This window comes from Odocoileus virginianus, chromosome 7, assembly GCF_023699985.2.
Source record: "Odocoileus virginianus isolate 20LAN1187 ecotype Illinois chromosome 7, Ovbor_1.2, whole genome shotgun sequence".
NCBI lineage: Eukaryota > Metazoa > Chordata > Mammalia > Artiodactyla > Cervidae > Odocoileus > Odocoileus virginianus.
This window is the reverse complement of record NC_069680.1, coordinates 24,551,330-24,571,141: the sequence shown is the minus strand read 5'-3', so window position 1 is coordinate 24,571,141 and position 19,812 is coordinate 24,551,330. Positions and strand designations below refer to the sequence as shown.

The 19,812-nt window shown below is 45.7% G+C and overlaps 2 protein-coding genes across 2 annotated transcripts; one reads left to right on the top strand and one right to left on the bottom strand.

The window, feature by feature from the left end:
- The first annotated feature begins 631 nt into the window (after positions 1 to 631).
- LOC110140530 (protein FAM24B-like) lies at positions 632 to 8,021 on the top strand. Its single transcript, XM_070470370.1, has 4 exons — positions 632 to 1,844; positions 2,538 to 2,658; positions 3,793 to 3,981; positions 7,859 to 8,021. The coding sequence occupies exons 1-3, from the start codon at positions 1,763 to 1,765 to the stop codon at positions 3,974 to 3,976; spliced, it is 387 nt and encodes a 128-aa protein (XP_070326471.1). The 5' UTR covers positions 632 to 1,762; the 3' UTR covers positions 3,977 to 3,981; positions 7,859 to 8,021.
- Positions 8,022 to 8,151: 130 nt separating this feature from the next.
- Positions 8,152 to 19,425, bottom strand: LOC139035987 (scavenger receptor cysteine-rich domain-containing protein DMBT1). The gene is made up of 6 exons (XM_070470366.1): positions 19,351 to 19,425; positions 17,241 to 17,546; positions 15,714 to 15,746; positions 15,002 to 15,177; positions 12,053 to 12,420; positions 8,152 to 8,839 (listed from the first exon to the last, which is right to left on the bottom strand). The coding sequence occupies exons 1-6, from the start codon at positions 19,364 to 19,366 to the stop codon at positions 8,548 to 8,550; spliced, it is 1,191 nt and encodes a 396-aa protein (XP_070326467.1). The 5' UTR covers positions 19,367 to 19,425; the 3' UTR covers positions 8,152 to 8,547.
- Between the last annotated feature and the right edge of the window lie 387 nt (positions 19,426 to 19,812).

Below are 19,812 nucleotides of genomic sequence, written 5' to 3'. Positions count from 1 at the left end.
CTGGTGGGAATGCAAACTAGTACAGCCATGATGGAGAACAATGTGGAGATTCCGTAAAAAAACTGGAAATAGAACTGCCATATGACCCAGCAATCCCACTCCTGGGCATACACACCGAGGAAACCAGATCTGAAAGAGACACGTGCACCCCAATGTTCATCGCAGCACTGTTTATAATTGCCAGGACACAGAAGCAACCTAGATGCCCATCAGCAGACGAATGGATAAGGAAGCTGTGGTACATATACACAATGGAATATTACTCAGCCATTAAATAGAATTCACTTGAATCAGTTCTAATGAGATGGATGAAACTGGAGCCCATTATACAGAGTGAAGTAAGCCAGAAAGATAAAGACCAATACAGTATACTAACGCATATATATGGAATTTAAAAAGATGGTAATGATAACTCTATATGCGAAACAGAAAAAGAGACACAGATGTACAGAACAGACTTTGGGACTCTGTGGGAAAAGGCGAGGGTGGGGTGTTCTGAGAGAATAGCATTGAAACAAGTATACTATCAAGGGTGAAACAGATCACCAGCCCAGGTTGGATGCATGAGACAAGTGCTCGGGGCTGGTGCACTGGGAAGACCCAGAGGGATGGGATGGGGAGGGAGGCGGGAGGGGGAACACATGTAAATCCATGGCTGATTCATGTCAATGTATGGCAAAAACCACTACAGTATTGTAAAGTAATTAGCCTTCAACTAATAAAAATAAATTAAAAAAAAAAGAAAAAAAGAAGTCTTCATGGAGCTGGAGAATGAATGGTGAAACAGCCACAAGGCATGCTAGCATGCTGTTCATACTGAAATTCAGTTGTTCTTAAATATTCCCTGAGCTGCTAAAAGCTTATAGTTAGTATTCAGAGTCAGAAAAACCTGATTCTGACAGTTTTTGTTTTGTTTTGTTTGCCAGATTTTTATTGCTTTTATAGAGCAGAGAATTTTCAGAGATCTTATGCCACTATTTTTGGCATTTTTGGCAGGGTGATAACTCCCTGCTATTTGTAACCTCACCCAGGGATTGGCCAGAGCAGCAAGGACTAACCCTTTGTAGTTAAATTAATTCTTTCATTTAATGGAACCAGCTTTGCTGGTGTGAGTACGTTAAAATCATAGAACCTCGATTTAAAAGATATCCTGATATTCAAATTGCTTTTTGAAATCTTTTTGTCTTAACCATAAAGTATGATAATATTCTGAAGTCATTCAGTGAACTTATATCTGAATCCTATTAAGTGGCTACAAGTATATACTATTTCTTTGTGTTGCTAAAACAGAGTCTAAGCAGCCTTCTATAACTGTACCTTTACAAATATTGAGCATTTTTAGATATTAGCCTCCCCACATCACTGTCTTTTTATTGTATTGAACCCCCAGATTTCCTTTTGATTAACAGTCAAACCTTTAAAAAGTCCTCTGAGAGAAACAAAACCTGAAAATGTGAGATTGAAATGAAATGATTTAAAATAGTATTTGGGCATTTACATGTCCACTGGTGCCACAATATATCTGAACATTGAATGGAATTCAGAACTCCATGAAAAAGAGCTGATGTCCAAAGAGTTGATGTCACACAGCATATGGCCTGATTGGCACAGAAGTTGGAGCTGGACAGTTGATTCTCCATTCTGCTCTGGTGGAGGCTGTACTTCTAAAAGCGAGCTCTTCAAACTTACATCTCAATTACTCTTAACAGGGACAGTTAGAATTTTCTTTCTCAAATTAAAGGTTTGAGAAATCCCTGATAAGATGTACTGTTCCCTCAAGTTTATTTTAATTGTAATTTTTTTTTACTGTCAGCCTTCATCCAGCTTTGACGACTTAGATTCTCGTAAGTATGCTTTGGCGGTTGGATGGTTTCGTTCTCTCTTCCAAGTCACTTTACCCGAGTTTAAGGGCATTAGATTAAATAAACTGCTTATTCCACATAACTTGGACTTCCTGGAAAGATTTAGGGTTTAGGAGAAAGTTGGCCGTTGTCAGAGGGAGAGTGGAAAAACTTCCTTTTCCTGAAACACATATCTCTTACAAGAGAGATAAGTATATTCTTAGGACTATGAACATAACATTTTAAGAAAGTTGTTCCCTTAATAATTGCTGTTAGAGATTTTTAAGCCTAATGTACAGCAGTGGTTCAATTCTGACTCTGAAAGTGAACAGAGGTGACTCTGAAAGTGAACCTCGAGGCCCAGATGTTTGGAAGTAAAATCATTTGCTCCAGTGTAGGCAGGTTTGTTATTTACAGCTGCACTTTGCTGCATGTGAAAGAGAAAAAAAGATTCTTCCCACTGTCTTTCCTTCTTTCTCTCTGGACTTTGTGTTTGAGTCCCATCTCCCTTAGAAATGAACATTTCCCCCCATCTCTAGGCCCACTTATGGTCCTGGACACCCCCCTAGGAAGACTCATTTGTGCTTTACAAGCATTGGGTTCTTTCTTCTTCCACTGAAGGAAGCATATTGTGGTTGCTAAGTGACTGTGAGAAGGGAAGCCACGTTCACTGCTTGCCTGTACTTCTCTGCCTAGATAAAAACTCCAAAGTTAACGCGATAATTATGTTCTGCATTGGTGGTGCTATCCTGTTGGCCATGCTCGTTCTGATGGCCGTCGTCATCTGTCTTTACTACAAAGTAGCCAACGCACTGAAGTGAGTGATGTGGGTAAGAGGGGCTAACACCCCCTCGCATGGGATCCTGGGGCTCTGTGCTTGAGCGGGGTCATCCCCGGCCCTGTGGCCGCACCCTGGGTGAGGTCAGGAACAGCAGGAGGGTTTGAGAGGACCGAGGCAGGGAGGGTAGGATCTGGCTTTCTGCCCCTTCTGGTCTGGGGCTGTGAGCTCACAAGGAGAATGTTCTCAGCCGCTGGGTCTGCGCTGCTTTGCCGTCCCTTGGCCTCCCCGGGTTTACCCTTAGCGGGTTGATCCCACAGGACTGCAGACTGAAGACGGCGTGACTGAGTCTGCCTGTGCTCACTCAGAGGATGGGCTGAGCTGATGTTCCCCCCGCCTGAGTTGGGGCGCGCTCAGCGGGTCCTTGGCTCCAGGCACAGTGGGATGGGCCTGTAGGACCCTGGGGAAGTTGAGTTGTGTGAAGATCCTGGGCTTTGCCTCACCAGGGAGTGTAAATCAGAAAAGGGAGTGTTAAATTTGGGAGAAAGGAGGCCTCAGATATAGGCGAGACTGGTTGTCAAAAGCAGTGGTGTTCCCATGCATTAACGTTCCAAGGAGACAGCATGTTTGTCGAACAGAGTCCTGCATCAAGCTTTGAGTGACCTGGTTTTTATTTCCAGCTCCTCCTCTACTTGTGTGTGTTTGATCAAGGCAGTGTGCTTCTCCATGTCTCGGATTCTTTATGTGATAAGTGGGGAGAATACCAAAAAAAAAAACCCCCAAACCAGCAGCAGTCGTGTTCCCATTCTAGGGAAGTTCATTCTGTGAGCAGGAAGGTAACTCCGAGCACCCGAGGGTCCAGGGGCGGCTGACTCGGCACCCTCCCGGCTTGTGCTCTGCACTTGGCAGACTTGCAGTGATCACCTGGGTGACCCGCGCTTGCAACTCACTCTCCCTCATTTGCTGGCACCTGATCTTACATTTCTGGCACTCTTAGGAGAGGAACGGATTGGATAGGAACTTGGGATGAGGGCAGAGTTGCTTTCCTCTTGGGCTGGTGTCATGGGTTTGATTGGTTCCAGCCCCAAATTCTCCAGATCCCCCTGTCAGTTGCAATAGGTGGACCAAGAAGAACAATTCTAATCCTATACTCTGTGTATGTCTTTTCTAAAGCATGCCAAAGGTACCTGTTTGTTTGGCCTTAAAAAGTAATCCAGCTGTGGTCACCCCGGACAAGGTCAGTGCAGCCCTCACCGCTGGGTCTTACCCCAGCCTCCAGTGCTGTGACGAATGTAACTTGTATCCTGGCTTCGATGCCCTGCCTCCGTGCTGCTGTAATGTAAACGAGGGGCTCTGACTTGGGTGGGTACAAATATCTTCATGAACAATATTTCTTTCTTAGTAGAGTCTTTTATTATTCAAATCAAGTTTTATACTGTTTCCATTATATCATGTACTATATACCATATTTATGTGCTTTTGAATAAATGCAATATTGAAAATAACCCTCTCTGCCTCCAGTATTGTTGTTGTTGTTAGTTGTAAAAGTACTTAAATTTGTGTCTTACCTACTTTGGGACTTGGGGCAACTAGCTTATCATATTATATTGCAATATAAGGAGAGTTAAGAGTAATCTATATATACAACCCCAGGAAAAAAAAATAGATGTTGGAGTGTTTCCAGTGTCAGACTCTGCTATAAATTTCCTGTGCCCGAGCCCTTCTCCTTCTACTGGCTTCCTTCACTCTCACCCAGCTTGCTCTGCCATGGACATTGTTACATGGTCAGGAGGGAACCTCCATTCATCCCAGGGGGTATAAGCCAGGAGGCTTTTCTCTGGGTGGAGGGCACCTGATTTGTGTAACGATGGGGTTGAGCTCTGTGGTGTCAAAAGGACATTTAAAAAACCTGAGATGCCTCCTCCTGCTACCCTCCAAATCTTCAGAAGCCGATTTTCCTTCTTTCTGCATCACTGTTAACACTGATTTTTGCTGACTCGGGTGTTTCAGTATCTTTAACTGCAGACAGTATCTTTAACCTGCTGAGTGGTGAAGCCCAGATCCTTCTGGTCTCAGTAACAGGCAGGAGGATGCACCCCTTTAATTCCTGCTTGGGCTGCTCCTTTCCTTGCTCTTTCCTCTGAAACCCCGCTCCAACCCCAGACTCTCCATTTGTAGCCAGAGTTTGTACTTTCCCTCATTAGCACAGCCTTTGCTTAGTTAGCATCCCGTGTTTTACTCAAGATAAGGAATTAACTAGTAACAAGTGGTTGGTTACCTACTAAAAAGGATGAAAGGATAACAGGAAATAATGAGAAACAACTACTAGCTCTAGGCTCACAGGGAGAAAACGATGGTAGAACTAAGCATTTGGAAGAGGTCGCCTCCTGGCAGAGAGGCAGTCCTCTAAGCTGAGGGCTTGGCTGAGGAAGGTATATCCAGCACTTCAGAGGCAGCAGGGTGAGCTGCTCTCACACAGTAGCCCTTGGAATGGCCGAGAAGCTCCCTGGAGGGTGACATGAGTGCCCCCAGCCTCAGTAAGGGTTTCGAGAGGCAAATTCAAGCCTGCACCTTCCCTGGAGCCTGCCCCAAACCTTCCAGCTGGAAATGCTGAGCCCTTCTTGGGTGTCCTTGGAGCACTTCCTCTCCTGGCATCTACTACTTCCTGCCTCATCTTAGGAGTTCAAGTGCACTTGGATTTTCTCCTGTCACCAGCAAGCCCCTGAGCATCAGTGCAATTTCCCCCTGAGCTCCACTCAGTGGTCAGCACAGCGCCCAGCACCCAGGACGCCCTGTGCAAGTGTGTTCCAAATGTGGGGAGTACACCCTAAGTCCAGGCATTGCAGGGTCCTTGAGGGAGGCAGGATGGAGTAAGGGGTTCTTTGAGACACCCCTCTGGTGGGCAGTAGGAACAGAACATAACAGAGAGACTTTAGAACCAGGCAGACTTGGTTCAAAACCAACTGTGCCTTTCACAAGCTTGTGCCACTGGAGAAGTTGCTTTACCTCTCTGAGCCTCAGTTTCCTTAATGTAAAATGGGAAGGAGGGCTGCCCAACCGGCAGCCACTTTCCTGATGCCCAAAGGCTTTCTCTTACTCCTATATATGAGGATGCATACTCATGTGCCAGGGGATACACCATGGAGATAAAGGCAAACAAGTCCTTAGGTGCCTGATTGGATTCCATGTCCAAATTAAAACAGATTCCCCCCATTTTCTTGTTAATAGTTTCATGTAGATCTTCGAAATACTTCCCCCAGTGGCCATGTGGGTCAGTCTCCTCTGCATCCCTTCATACAATTTAAACTCAGCTGTCAAGATCTTTTCTAATGTGAAAAGAACTTAACTAGATTGGGAAAATCAAATGAAGTATTTACAAGCAGCACTTGAAAACTGTCTGATTACTGGCCCATCAACCATTCTTCTATCAGGAACAGACTGAACACCTGCTGATGGCCATGCAAGAGGGGTATTCAGAGGTGTATCAGGTGGAATAGCATAATACTATGAAACCTGCCAAATATTGTGACCCACTAGAGACTGTAAAATCCCATCACCAGGAATTAAAAAAAAAAAAACTCCTTTGTAGTGGAGTGATTGATCTATACAATGCACAATTAGCATATAATATATAATATCAATGTTATTTTTCTATAGCAGCCTCAAAGGAGTGTCTCAGACCTGCTGGGTGGAGCTGAAAGTCCAGGCTCCACCTGACTTGAGGGTGCAGGGGGGTCCTCATTGCCAAGCTCTTTACTCTGCCTTCTCTGATAACACCCTGGGCAGGGGAGGGGAGGAGATGGGAGAGGATAGGTAAGGGGCACTGAGAGCAGGGGGAAGTCCAGGCACCCCACTTCACCTTTGCTGGCTAGGCTAGGGGTGGGGCCACAATTTTACCCATGGAGCAAGTAAGCTATTGCCTCAGAGTTTTCTAGAACTGCCTGGCTGCCTCTTTTGGTCCTCTGGCTAGAGAGAGCAGGCTTCTCTCAGGCCATTTTGTCTGTACTAATTGGAGCTTCCAGTTTGTACCTTTCTTCTTGTTAAGTGTATTTTGATCCGTATGACATGAGATGCTGAACAGTAGTCATGGTTTTCAAACTTCTTCATTCCTAAGAATCATCTGAGTGCTTTTGGAAAGAGTAGCTTCCTGGGTCCCATTCCCTGAACTATACCCAGAGTACCTGAACTGGAAGTTCATTGGACCCAAATTTATTTTTCTTAAAAAAAGTTTTATTTCTGTATTTATTTAGCTGTGCCAGGTCTTAGCTGAGTATGCAAGAACTTTAGTTGCAGCATGTGAAGACTTAGTTGTGGCATGTGGGATCTAGTTCCCTGACCAAGGATTGAACCCAGGGCCCCTGCCTTGGGAGTATGAAGTGTTAGCCACTGGACCACCAAGGAAGTCCCTTATTTATTTATTCTTGAAAGTTCAGTGCATTAATTGTCAACACTTTTCACATTAGGGATTTGCTAATAAAAGCCATAAGGTGCTAATTTTGGAAGCTCTTAGCCTTCTGCTTTCTCTGCAAGATTTAGACAGGTACCATTAATGGGCAGGCGAACTTTTAAAAGCGGAAACTCTAGCAGCTCCTGGTAACCTGGAAAAACTCTTTTTTTAAAAAAAATTTGAAGCATTTGCACAAAATAGATGCCAGATGCTAAAATCATTGTTTCGTGTGACTGAGGATGAAGTTACTTGTGAGAGGTAATCAACTTTGGATATAAAGATGCTATCTTCATCAAACTGACAATTAATTGCATATCAATTTCTACATGTATCTGCATAGAATTTACTTTTACCAAGATGGTTTTCAGTGAAGGCCATGTTTACAGTGAAACTGACATGTCTCGCTTTAGAGGCAATGTCCCTCCTCAAGCCACTTATCAGATTTTTATCTCTCAAGAATCTGGGGTTCACTTTTGGGCCTCATCAAACCCTGCCCTCCTCCCTGAGGGATTGGACAATAGTGTATTATCATCTGGTACATGCTATTTATTGACAAAGATGGGAACAATATCCCCTGGACTTGAGAGCTCATGTGTTAAATATTGTTACTAAATATTTCTTGAAAAACAAAAGAAAAAAAAGTCTGTTTCTTTAAAGACAACTTTGAGGGCACTGAGCCTAGTGCAGAATTCTTTCTGTTCAGATATAACGAGAGATTAGATTATGTGGGTGCTGCCCTTCGTTTCAGGGAGGATTTGGGACTATGCTAATCTTTCTTTGTCTGCCTTTCAGGTTTCCCATGAGGCTTTGAAGATCTGGGAAACAGACGAAGCACATGGTAGCTCACAGAGCAGTCCTGAGGGGTTCCTGTAATTGTTGCTCAGGCTCTCATTTGCAAGCTTAATCCAAACTCAACAAAGCCAAGGCCCAATTTGTTTTCTTTGAAACAGACAAATAAAGCTCATTTTGTGTAAACAACAATGAGTAAATGACATTTGATTCAACTGACCAATGACTATAGTTTAAAAAAAAAGAGCAGTGATTTTGTGATAGACACTTAGTTTATTCTTCACAGGGCCCTTGGCAAGATCTGAAAATAAATTCTCACATCACCAGAGGGACAGAAACAAAAAGATCCACCTACTAGCATCTAAACATTAAGGAGCCAAAAATATCTTTAAAGTGCAGTGTGGTATCAAGAGAGAACTTTTCTTCTGACATGTTGCACAGTTTAAGACAGTGATCAAATTCTTGATAGTGAAGAATTATAAAATGCAAGATTCCTAGCTGCAAAGAGAGCAATTGCCTTAGAAATTTGGTAATCAGACAAGATTTACTTAGCAATCAGCCTCAAAGAGAACCTCTTTAGCTCTTTTATCTGTCTCTACGAGGACAACCTCAGATTTATCCAACATTACTTCGCTGAGCAGAAATAGAATTTGCTTCCAATTTCTAGCAGGTTGATGTGAAACTCGGAGAAATCACCCATGAGTCTTTCTCTGACCGGCTGCTTTGTGGATCTGCAGCGGCCCCACTATTTGGAAATGCTCAGTCTGCTCTCCTGTGGCCTTCCTGAGGCCTGTGCCCCTCTTGCTCCGCCCTGCACAGCCCTGGGGGCAGCGGGAGGAATGGTCCCCCACTTTGCAGATGGTGATCTTACACTGCAGATAGATCACGTCATAGCTGGTGAGAATGCTGAAGATGTTGAACTTGAATCGGGCTACATTCTTTTGCCGGGAGTGCAGGTTGATATAAGTATTGTCTTTGATGCACCTGATGGGAAAAAAAACCCCAGGTCAAGAGGATTAACTTAAAGCACGCTGTTGTTTGTTGTTGTTGGACTCTTTTTGACCCCATGGACTGCAGCCTGCCAGGCTCCTCTATCCATGCAATTTTTCAGGTGGGAATACTAGAGCGGGTTGCCATTTCCTACTCCAGGGGATTTTCCTGACCCAGAGATCAAACCTGCATCTCTTGTGTCTCCTGCATTAGCAGGTGGATTCTTTACCACTGTGCCTCCTGGGAAGCCCCAATTTAAAGCATGGTGTGGATTAATTCTGGCTCAAATAATTGGGCTTGGACACAAATCTCTGAATTTCAACCAGAGTTCCTCCCACTACCCACTCTTTCTTTCTTTTATGAAAAAAATGAGATGGTTGGATGATGTCACTGACTCGATGGACATGAGTTTGAGCAAGCTCTGGGAGGTGGTGATGCACAGGGAAGCCTGGCATGCTGCACTCCATGGGGTGACAAAGAGTTGGACACTACTGAGTGACTGAACTGAACTGAACTGATGAGAGGAAAAAACCACCATTCCTAGCCAGAAAGAGAAAGGCACTGTAAAACATAATAAAAAAACAAAACAAAGTAAATGTTAGCCAGAACTATTACCTACTCTATTTTTTCAAAAGGGTAGATTAAAAGTGGTAGCATTTGAGGGGCTTCCTTGGTAGCTCAGCTGGTAAAGAGTCCACCTGCAATGCAGGAGACCCCAGTTTGATTCCTGGGTCGGGAAGATCCCCTGGAGAAGGGACAGGCTCCCCACTCCAGTATTCTTGGGCTTCCCTGGTGGCTCAGATGGTAAAGAATCTGCCTGCAATGAGGGAGATCTGGGTTTGATCCCTGGGTTGGAAAGATCGTCTGAAGGAGGGCATGGCAACCCACTCCAGTATTCCTGCCTGGAGAATCCCCATGGACAGGGGAGCCTGGCGGGCTATGGTCCATGCGGTCACAAAGAGTCGGACACGACTGATCAACTAAGCACAGCACAGCACGTATTATTTGAAGGTGAACTTAATTTATTTTAAAATGTATTTTGTGTAAGTACTGAAAAACTAAAGAAAGAAGTAAATGACATATCAAGAGAGGAGTTAAAATGGAATTAACTTAAATGTTGAATTAAAACCTGCATATAAAATGTATTAAACCTGAATTAAAACCAGAGAAGGCAGCAAAAGGAGAATTGGGGGCAGAAACAAAGAACAAATGTAACAAATAGAAAACAATTACTAGGACGGCAGATTTTAATCCAACTATGTCAACTATCGCTTTAAATGTGAATGATTTAAATATACCAATTTGAAGACACAGACTGCCAGAGTAGATTAGAAAAACCAAGATCCAACTATATGCTGTCTATAAGAAACCTATTTTAAATATAAAGACAAAGATTAATTAAAAGTAAAGGGATAGAGAAAGATTTACCAAGCTAATACCAATCAAAAGAAAGCTGGATTAGCTATATTAATTTCAGCCAAAACAGACTTCAGAGCCAGCATTAGAGATGAAAAGGGGCATTACACAAAGATGAAGGGGCCAAAAGAGGATGAGATGGTTGGATGGCATCACCGACACAATGAACGTGAGTTTGAGCAAACTCAGGGAGAGGGTGAAGGACAGGGAAGCCTGGCGTGCCGTAGTCCATGGGGTCACAACGACTTGGACACGGCTTAGCAACTGAACGACAACAACAAGCTCCCACCTTAAGAAACTAGAGAAAGAAGAGCAAATTAAACCTGTTAATAAAATAAGCAGAAGTATGTCAGTTGTTAAATTCTGGCCTCTCTGATATATAACAGCCACTTGGCTTACAGGATCTTGGTTCCCTGACTAGGGACTGAACCTGGGCCATGGCTGTGAAAGCACTGAGTCGTAACCACTGGACCACTAGGGACCTCCCTCTCCTTGACAAATTTTGGGACGGGAGACCTGGAAGGGAAGAGCTTTCTCCCTCTGACTCAGTGCGGCTGAGGGCCACATCCATGTACCTCCCACACCAGGCTCACTGTGCCTGTGGAAAGTGCTGCCCCTTGCCCTCCCCAATTTTTGGAAACAGGCATCATGATACCTCTCAGGGACTTTAGGAAGCTCTCACCACTTTAGTGGCTCTCACCACTCTGGAGCTGCCATCAGAAAGTGAGTTTTGATGTCTTCACATGGGTTGCCAATTACCCATCTGTAAGCATTTTGCGCTGGTTGGGGGATAAGAGAGCTATAAAGGCAAATATCTTGCCTGAGTTCCAATTTGGCAAATGTTCTGTCTAACCAAGGGTGCCAGAATAAACCTCATCACTGTAAGAGCTTGGCCTGGGATAACCCAGCAGCCCATCAGTGCTAGCCAAATACCCTGAGGAATGGGGAAGACAATAGTTATAAAACTTGGAGAGAAGAGAGGCATGAGTCAGCAGAGCCTGAGACAGCATGGACTCTGCCTAGGACTCTTTGGGGATTCAAGGGACGTTGTCTAGACTTCCTATAACTATCTGCCCCCAGCTGGGATCAGAGGGATGGTTAGGGTCTGGGCTCCGCCTCTGGGCAGGATGAAGACTCGGGGCACAACTTTCTGATTTAGGACTGCTAGTTAAGAAGACAATGGTCAGACCTCCCTGGTAGTCCAGTGGTTAAGAATCTGCCTGCTAATGCAGGGGACATGGATTTGATCCCAGAAGATTCTACGTGCCACAGGGCAACTAAGCCTGTGCATCACAACCACTGAAGCCCCCATGTGCTCGCGGGTCCACGCTCTGCAACAGAGAAGCCACCGCAGTGAGACACCGCCCCCGCCACCGCAATGAAGAGCAGGCCCTGCTCACCATAAGCAGAGCAAGCCCAGTGAGCAGCAGTGAAGACCCAGTGCAGACAGAAATAAACACCAATGAATACACTGTTGTTGTCTAGTCTCTAAGCTGTGTCCAACTCTTTGTGACCCCATGGACTGCAGCCTCACAGGTTCCTCTGTCCATGGGATTCTCCAGGCAAGAATACTGGAGTGGGTTGCCATTTCCTTCTCCAGGGGATCTTCCCAACCCAGGGATCAAACCCACATCTCCTGCATTGGCAGGCGGATTCTTTTACCACCGAGCCACCTGGGAAGCCCAGACAAATACACAAAATTATTACAAATAAAACAAAACAGATCCCCCAAAGGAATAACAGGTAAATAGTCAACCACAGCAACCAGAGAGGGCCTTCCATTTTCCTTACCCTTGCTGGATCAAATCATACTTGACAGTTGTAAAATCACTGGGGTCTGGAGAAGCCACACAGCTATCCACAAAGAGCTGCAGGCTGGGGTTGGGGCTGTGGAGCGTGGCCTGGAGGAAGACCTCTTTCCTCTGGCTGGCGACGTGTGGCCCCGTGTTTTCTCCAGGCTGGGACGGGGACCACTCGAGGAACGATATGGACACATCGTAGCCAGCGTTCTCCCCAGGGACAACTTCCACTGCTGACGGGCCGTCCACCCTGCAGGTGAACTTGAGCCGAGGCACCCTGTGCCGCACGACGACTTGGCCGGGGTGGCCCCTGGTTCGGCCTCTGATGGAGTTGGAGTAGCTGAGGGAGCCTCGGCTTTCCTGGGAGGAGAGGGGAGAGCTGGTGGCCTGTGCTCCTGGCTTCCTGACCAGCGCTTTCTTCACGAACGGAGACTTCTGCTCTGTGCCTGCCACTCACAGAAGCCGGAGGGCATGAGGCCTCAGGCATGACCTCTCTGGTATCCGAGGTCATGAGGGGTTGACCTTATGTCCCTGCTTCTGGGAGTTTAGGGTGCATGCAGGGAACCCCTAGTGTGTGAGTCTGGACTCCCTTCTGCCCTCTTATGGGTGCGAGGCTTGGGGAATATGAGATAGGGTGGGAGGTCCACACCAGCTGCTGAATTCCTCCACCGCTCCACCCAACTCTTGACCCCAGACCAACCCTGGCTCCTTGTGAGCTGCGTGTCTGGCCCCACAGACCCTCGCTCTCAGCCTTGCTCCTTCAAATCCAACACGACTGTGAGGGGCCAAGAAGGTGCTGGAGGCTGATGAGTAGGGGCCTCAGCAGTGTCCTTCCCGTAGTCTGGCATGTCATGGAGACTCATCGTGGCCAGGGATGTCTGTTCAAGCCTGAGCCTGTGCGGCTCAGATCCAGTGGCAGTCTGCCTTGAAACCCTCCAAGGAAAGCCCCGAAAGCTTACAGCAGTGTTTCTCACTGGTCTGCCTTGTTTTCCTTTATTTTTTTTGCCCCTAAGAATCCTTATCTCTCTTCCCCTTTGAGGGGGATGTCACCCTTGTTGAGAACACACAATTAGAAGAAAAGCTAAACTCCAGGAACGCGTGGCCCCGCCCAATTCCAACCAGACTTTGGGCTTCCTGTGGTTCATGGCCCTGAGTCTCTCCCTTGACCTCGTCAAGCTGGCTGCTGCCTCGGGGCCTCTGCACCTGTCTGCTGATCCCCTACGTGGAGCCCTCCTCCTATTCCTCTGTACCTGCTTTATGCCCTTTTTCAGGCCTCGGCTCTTTGACCACCCTATTCAAACGTGGTCTTCCACCCAAAGCATTTTCTATCCTTTTCCTTGTTTGTTCAGTCAGTTCAGTCGCTAAGTCGGGTCCGACTCTTTGCGACCCTATGAACCGCAGCACGCCAGGCCTCCCTGTCCATCACCAACTCCCACAGTCCACCCAAACCCATGTCCATTGAGCCGGCGATGCCATCCAACCATCTCATCCTCTGTCGTCCCCTTCTCCTCCCGCCCTCAATCTTTCCCAGCATCAGAGTCTTTTCAAATGAGTCAGTTCTTTGCATCAGGTGGCCAAAGTATTGGAGTTTCAGCTTCAGCATCAGTCCTTCCAATGAACACCCAGGACTGATCTCCTTTAGGATGGACTGGGTGGACCTCCTCGCAGTCCAAGGGACTCTCAAGAGTCTCCTCCAGCACGACGGTCTCCTTAATTCTTTTCGTGACAAAGGACTCTCATCCGTTTGTTCACTCAGGACCTGTGTCTCCCTTCTCTCCAATGTGAGAGCCGTGGAGCTGTGGTTCTGTCAATCATATTGGCTGCTAGAAGGATGCTCATTCCCTGACTCTGAAATCCGACATGGGACCTTTGTATAGTGCTGCCTTTCCCCATAGATGCCTGGGAACTTGCCACCACTGCAGGCGGTCCCTGGTTTGCTATCTCCTCTGGCCCCAGGACTGTGGTCAGCACAGGAGGCTTGCAGGGGGAGCTGGGCCAGCCAGAGCAAGAGAGGATGGCTCAGGGTTCTCCCCAGTGGACTGGAAATGTCCAGGGCCTGCTCTCCTCCCAGACACTGGGGAGCTTCCAGCAGACTGCTGGGGAGGAAAACCTCTGAGGTCAAAAATAGAACTTTTAGAACAAAGAGGATAAGAATGATTACAGTCTGCACAAATAGGTGCAATGTGAAGTATGGAGTTAAAGGGGTTATTTAGCACCATGCAGACTGAATGCATTCAACCTCCAACGATGTCAAGTGTTTGGGGTGCTCTTTTTTGGGGGCATGTGTCTATACAGGGATGTGAAAGAATACATGAATAGCATAGGGATCTTTCTCTGTAGCTTGTTACATTATTAAATGTGCCTATAAACATGATTTTCTGGTTATACACTCTTCCTGTATCTTTGGTATACTTATTTCCTTGATTTCAATGATACTTGTTTGTAAAATAAGTAGGTGGTTAAGCAAAATGAAATAAACATATTCATTTGATTATACATAAATATCTTAATATTTGTTTCCTACATTAGGAAACCTGGTTAGAAACATGGCCCTCAGCCTGTCTTCCCCAAGCCCAACACTATAGCTTGCACATGGTGGGTGGGCACTATTGCTGAATAAAAAAGCATGTGGTAACAAAATGCTTTAGCTTTGCAGCTTAAAGAATAGCATCCATCTATCCATCTATCCGTCCATCCATCCATCCACCCATCAGCCCATCAGCACTCTATACTTATTACTATGTACTCCAAATTCCCAAAAGGAGAGGCAGTTTTAGACAAATTAGTGAGCTGCTCCAGGTTTCGCAGAACTCAGAACCAAAGCCATGGCTGTGCCTTTCCTCTGTCCCTATTCAGGTTTTTAACAGGTGGTTGATTCTCCCAAGCCTCTCTTTTTGGCCTCCATCCACAGAAGGGTACCACCACCTTGTCAGTTTCATACCTGTCTGATGGTGCCACAGTGGCCATAGGGAATGTTGAAGATCAGGTAGCGCCCTGTGACTCGGGGGCGACACAGCTCATCATTTAAGTGGATGTCCCAGGACGAGTAGCCCAGCCTCCGGAGGTAGCCTCGGTCAATGACAACTTGGAAAAGGTGAGGCCAGCAGGAGAGCTGGGCTGCAGAAGGGGGAGGAAGGGGAGAAAATTACAAAGAGAACCTGGAGCACTGGACATAGAGTGCACTCAGGGGTGTGAATTATGTTTACTTTATAAAAGTACCATGGACAGTGCCCTGGGTTGGGGCTGGTTTGGCTCTCATCACCCCCTACACTCAACTTGACTTTCACTGACTTTATACTTCCTCTTCTTTCCAAAGGGGGTCCTACCCACAGAACGTGTCCCAGAGTCAGAGCCTCTTCTAAGGATTTAAAGGACAGTTAATCTCATATGGTAAGAACATCCAAGCCTGAATATGCATCTGGGCCTTTGTATGAGGGGTAAGTTAGAAAAGGGGAGTGGAAGCCAAGGTGGGGGGGGGGGATGCAAAGGGCCTTCCTCCCCAGCCTTCTAAAGTCCAACAAGAGGATGGAGATACGAGAGATCTTAGGAGAGACACAGAAGCTGGTCCCTACACACAGCCTATTCATTCTTCCCCAATGTCTCTTAGCTCCCCTTTCCAGAGCCTCACACCCTAGGAGGGAAGAAGACTTTACCGTTATCCTTGGGTACCACAGAGTCGGCTGCACCTGGTGGTGGGGCGGGGACAAAGAAAAGCAAACGTCAGCTGTGCAGAAGCACTGGGCAGGGACAACATAGCCAGCAGTAGACGTGGGCTGTAGGGAAGGGGGCTCACTGCATTCACTTATTAAAGCTGAAGCAATGGCCTGAAAATACTCCAGGGCAATGCAAAGTAAAGGAGGGCCCAGGGCCTCCTGATGGAGCTGGAGGGAGGGGTTCTGACATGGATAAAGTAGTGTTGAGAATGGTGTCATGAACACCAAGATTTGTTGGAGAGAGAGACTAGTAAACACAGGGCTTTGCAGGTTTTAAACCTCATCGCGTGGCTGAACCCTGGCTGGCGTCCCTTCCCATGCACATGGCGTGCTTGGTAGTCCAGGCTGGGAAATGCACGCTTCATGGCTTTCAAGCCCTCCCCTCTCAGAAGCAAGGCAAGACAGAAACCCAGGGCCAAGGCCCAAAAGGAAGGCTGGCCAGATTCCCTCAGCCCCTCAAATGCTCTCAGCCCCAGACAACTGGTCCTTTGGCTGCCAAACCTGATGAAAAACAAACCCTTTGATGTATAATCCCATAGAAGATAAATTACCATTTACAGGGGGCCCCCCAACAGCATGAGGAATGGCTGGAACTGTGAACAGACAGTAAAAGTGAGGATCTGGAGAAAAAGGAACCCACAGCCCTAGGGTGAGTCACACTACATGGCTTCCTGTGGAATTAACTTTCTCAAGGGGGCTCTGATAGCCTTTCTATTTGGGCTCCATTTCTATGCAAAATAAGAGGAATCGCCACATAAAGGCAAAAGGAACAGCAAGGATGCCTTTGATTCACCTGCAAAAAAGTAGAATGGAAGAGCCAAAGTGAGCTAACCTTGTTCACCAAACCGTAGAATTCCATCACACAAGTGAGATTTAGTGGATAAATTAAGGGCAAATATAGGGGAGTATGACTCCACACAGAAGGAGTTCTGCCCATGGAAGTCAAATGCCAAGACAGATGGCCGGGGACAAAAACTATTTGCCAAATCTTGGATGAAAGGGACCGAGGGGAACCAGGACTGCGAGGTTCTGACTTCCAAGGGTTAGGTCAAAGTGGAGAAGGGACTCCACCTAGGACTGTGCCCTTATCAGAGGTTGAAAAGGGGACAACAGACAAATTGCAGTCTGACTGAAAGCAGCAAGTTCTTAATTTTAAATCACTTTTTAAAGCTGTCACTTGTTTGGCTTCACAAACTTTTAGCTGTATTTCAGGACAAATACTGTGCTGAACTGGAATTAGAAAAACCTGGTTAACACAGTTCCACCTCTGTCTGTACATCTAAAAGATGTACCACAACGGGCTATGTAATAAATACGCTCTTGTTATCCTAGAATCTGGGGCCCTGGCCGACCTGATATACCTCGGGCTGGTGAATTCTGACCTTCGGGATGTTCCGGGAGGAAAGAAAGGGTGGAGCCTTAGGAAGACCCCGGGGAGGGCCCGGCGTGGCAGGGGAGCCCGGGTACCTGCGCAGACCACGCCCGCGTCCTCCCGGTGCTGACAGTCGTGGCGCGCCCAGCCCGCGTGGGCGCAGCGCTCCAGCGCGTCCTCGGTGCCCGCACAGCGCACGTCGTCCAGCAGGATGGGCCCCGAGCCTGGGCCGAAGCGGCCGCGCCCCAGGGCGCCCAGCGCGCGCCCGCAGCCCAGGACGCGGCACACCACGCGGGCGTCCCTGATGCTCCAGTGGTCGTCGCACACCGTGCCCCACACGCCCTCGTGCCGGACCTCCACCCGGCCCTCGCAGCGGCTGCGCCCGCCCACCAGGCGGAGGTCTGCGGGGGGCAAGAGGCACTGCTCTTACTCACATCTGTCCAATGGAGCTTCTTTTAATGAATAAAAGTCAACATTGTAAGAACTACTATGGATAGAGAGTTTCAGTTATAAAATAATTCCTGGGGATGTGATGTACAGCATGGTGACTATTATAGTTAATAAGACTGTATTATGTATCTGAAAGTTGCTAGGAAGGAACTTGCAAATTTTCATCTCTAGAAAAAAATTTTTGTAGCTATGTTTGGAGATGGATGCTAACTCAAATTACTGTGGTGATCATTCGCGGTATATACAAATATTAAATCATTATGTTGTACACCTGCAATTAATATGTTTATTGTTTATGTTAATATGTTAATATTATGTTAATGTTAATTATGTTAACATGTTTATTGAGGTACCTATTATACCTCAATAAAAACCTCTATACTATGTAATGTAGTTATTCCATTCCTAGATATTTACTCAAGATAAAACACATGATCACAGAAAGATGTATAAATAGCAAACTCAGCAATATGCAAAACCTGGAAACAATCCAAATGTCCATCCACAGAGGAATGGACAAATAAATTGTGGTATGTATGTCCATAATAAATTGTGGTATGTCCCACACAATGCAACAATACTAAGCAGAAACAATACAAATGAAAAAAAGAACAAATCACCAACATATGGAACCACCTGGGGCAAATCTTAAAAACAATTTGTTGGGACCTCCCTGGTGGTCCAGGGGCTAAGACTCTGAGCTCCCAATGTAGGGAGCCTGGGTTTGATATCTGGTCAGGGAACTAGATCCCGAACACTGCAACGAAGACCCATTGCAACCAAATAAATATTTCTTTAAAACTTGTTAAGCAAGGTTTAGAAGACACAAAAGCATATACGCTTTGATTTCTCTTATATGAGATTCTAGAAAACCAAATCTAATTTACGGTGACAGAAAACAGATCAGTTGGTCTGGGGGAAGTGGAAAGGATTTACTGTAAAGGGCATCAGGGAACTTTCTGGGGGGATGGAAATACTCTAGATCTCTTTAATTTAATTAAAATTTTTTGCCTCATCCTGAGGCATGTGGGATCTTAGTTCCCTGATCAGGGATTGAAAGCACAGACTCTTAACCACTGGACCACCACTGAACACAACTGAGGGACACGACTGAGCGACTAAGCGCACAAACACCCCACTGAAGTCCCAGAATGCTCTAGATCTTGATTGTGGTGGTGCTTACACAGCTGTATACGTTAGACAAAACTCACAGGTGTGTGCAATTTACTGTACATAATTATACTTCAAAAAAGGTGATGTAAAAAGTAAAACTAATTTTAAAAGAAAACCCATATTATGTTGGTGGTGCTATACCCACTAATGTGTATAAAATGATTTACCTTCATATAAATTGGTTGCTAGTGACTATTTTTCAATTTCCTGCTCTGCTCAGCACATAGAAGATGCTCAGTGAATGTTAATAAACACCTCTGGCATCTGCTTCTCTGTGACTGAAATACCCTGGTCCAGGATGGTTGCTCTCCTCATCTGATTTGTTACTGAGGTACTGGAAGCAAGATAACAACTCTTGTCCAAACTATGAATAAAGGCAAACGTCTTCTGAGTGAGGCCTTGAGAGGTGAATCGGGGCTTCTAAGCTACAAAATGTATGTGTGCGCACACATCTGTAACCTGCATATACACACCTAAAAGCTATAAAGTTTTCTGTAAAGGGTAGGAAATTTCAATGAAAAAGAAATAACAGTATTAATAATGATGTGATAGGTTTAGTGCTTAGAAATAAACAAAAATTACCAGGTAATGGGGTCATTTCCTCACCTACTGAAACTGTAAAAAAAAGAAAAAACAAGCTTAAAAATATGCATATCTTCAAAGTCACATATATATATTCAAAGATGAAAATGAGCCAAATGTTTTTTCTACGTTTAGACACTAATGCTTTCTAAAAAAGTTTTTAGTTTGGGAGCCAGAATACTGTTTATTAGGTTTTATTTATTTATTTGTCCATTAAGTTGCATCAAAATGTAACAAGTAGTGTTGTGTGGCTTTTTATTCTCCAAAACTCAAATTATTGACTTATTTTTAAAATTTTTTGGCCATGCCGTGCAGCATGTGGGATCTTATTTCCCAAACCAGGAACTGAACCTGTGCTCCCTGCTTTGGAAGCATGGAGTCTTAACTGATAGTTATCAAATAATCTATTCAATGGTCAGAATAATTTTATAAATGCACTCAAGTTCTTATAGGAAGAATTCA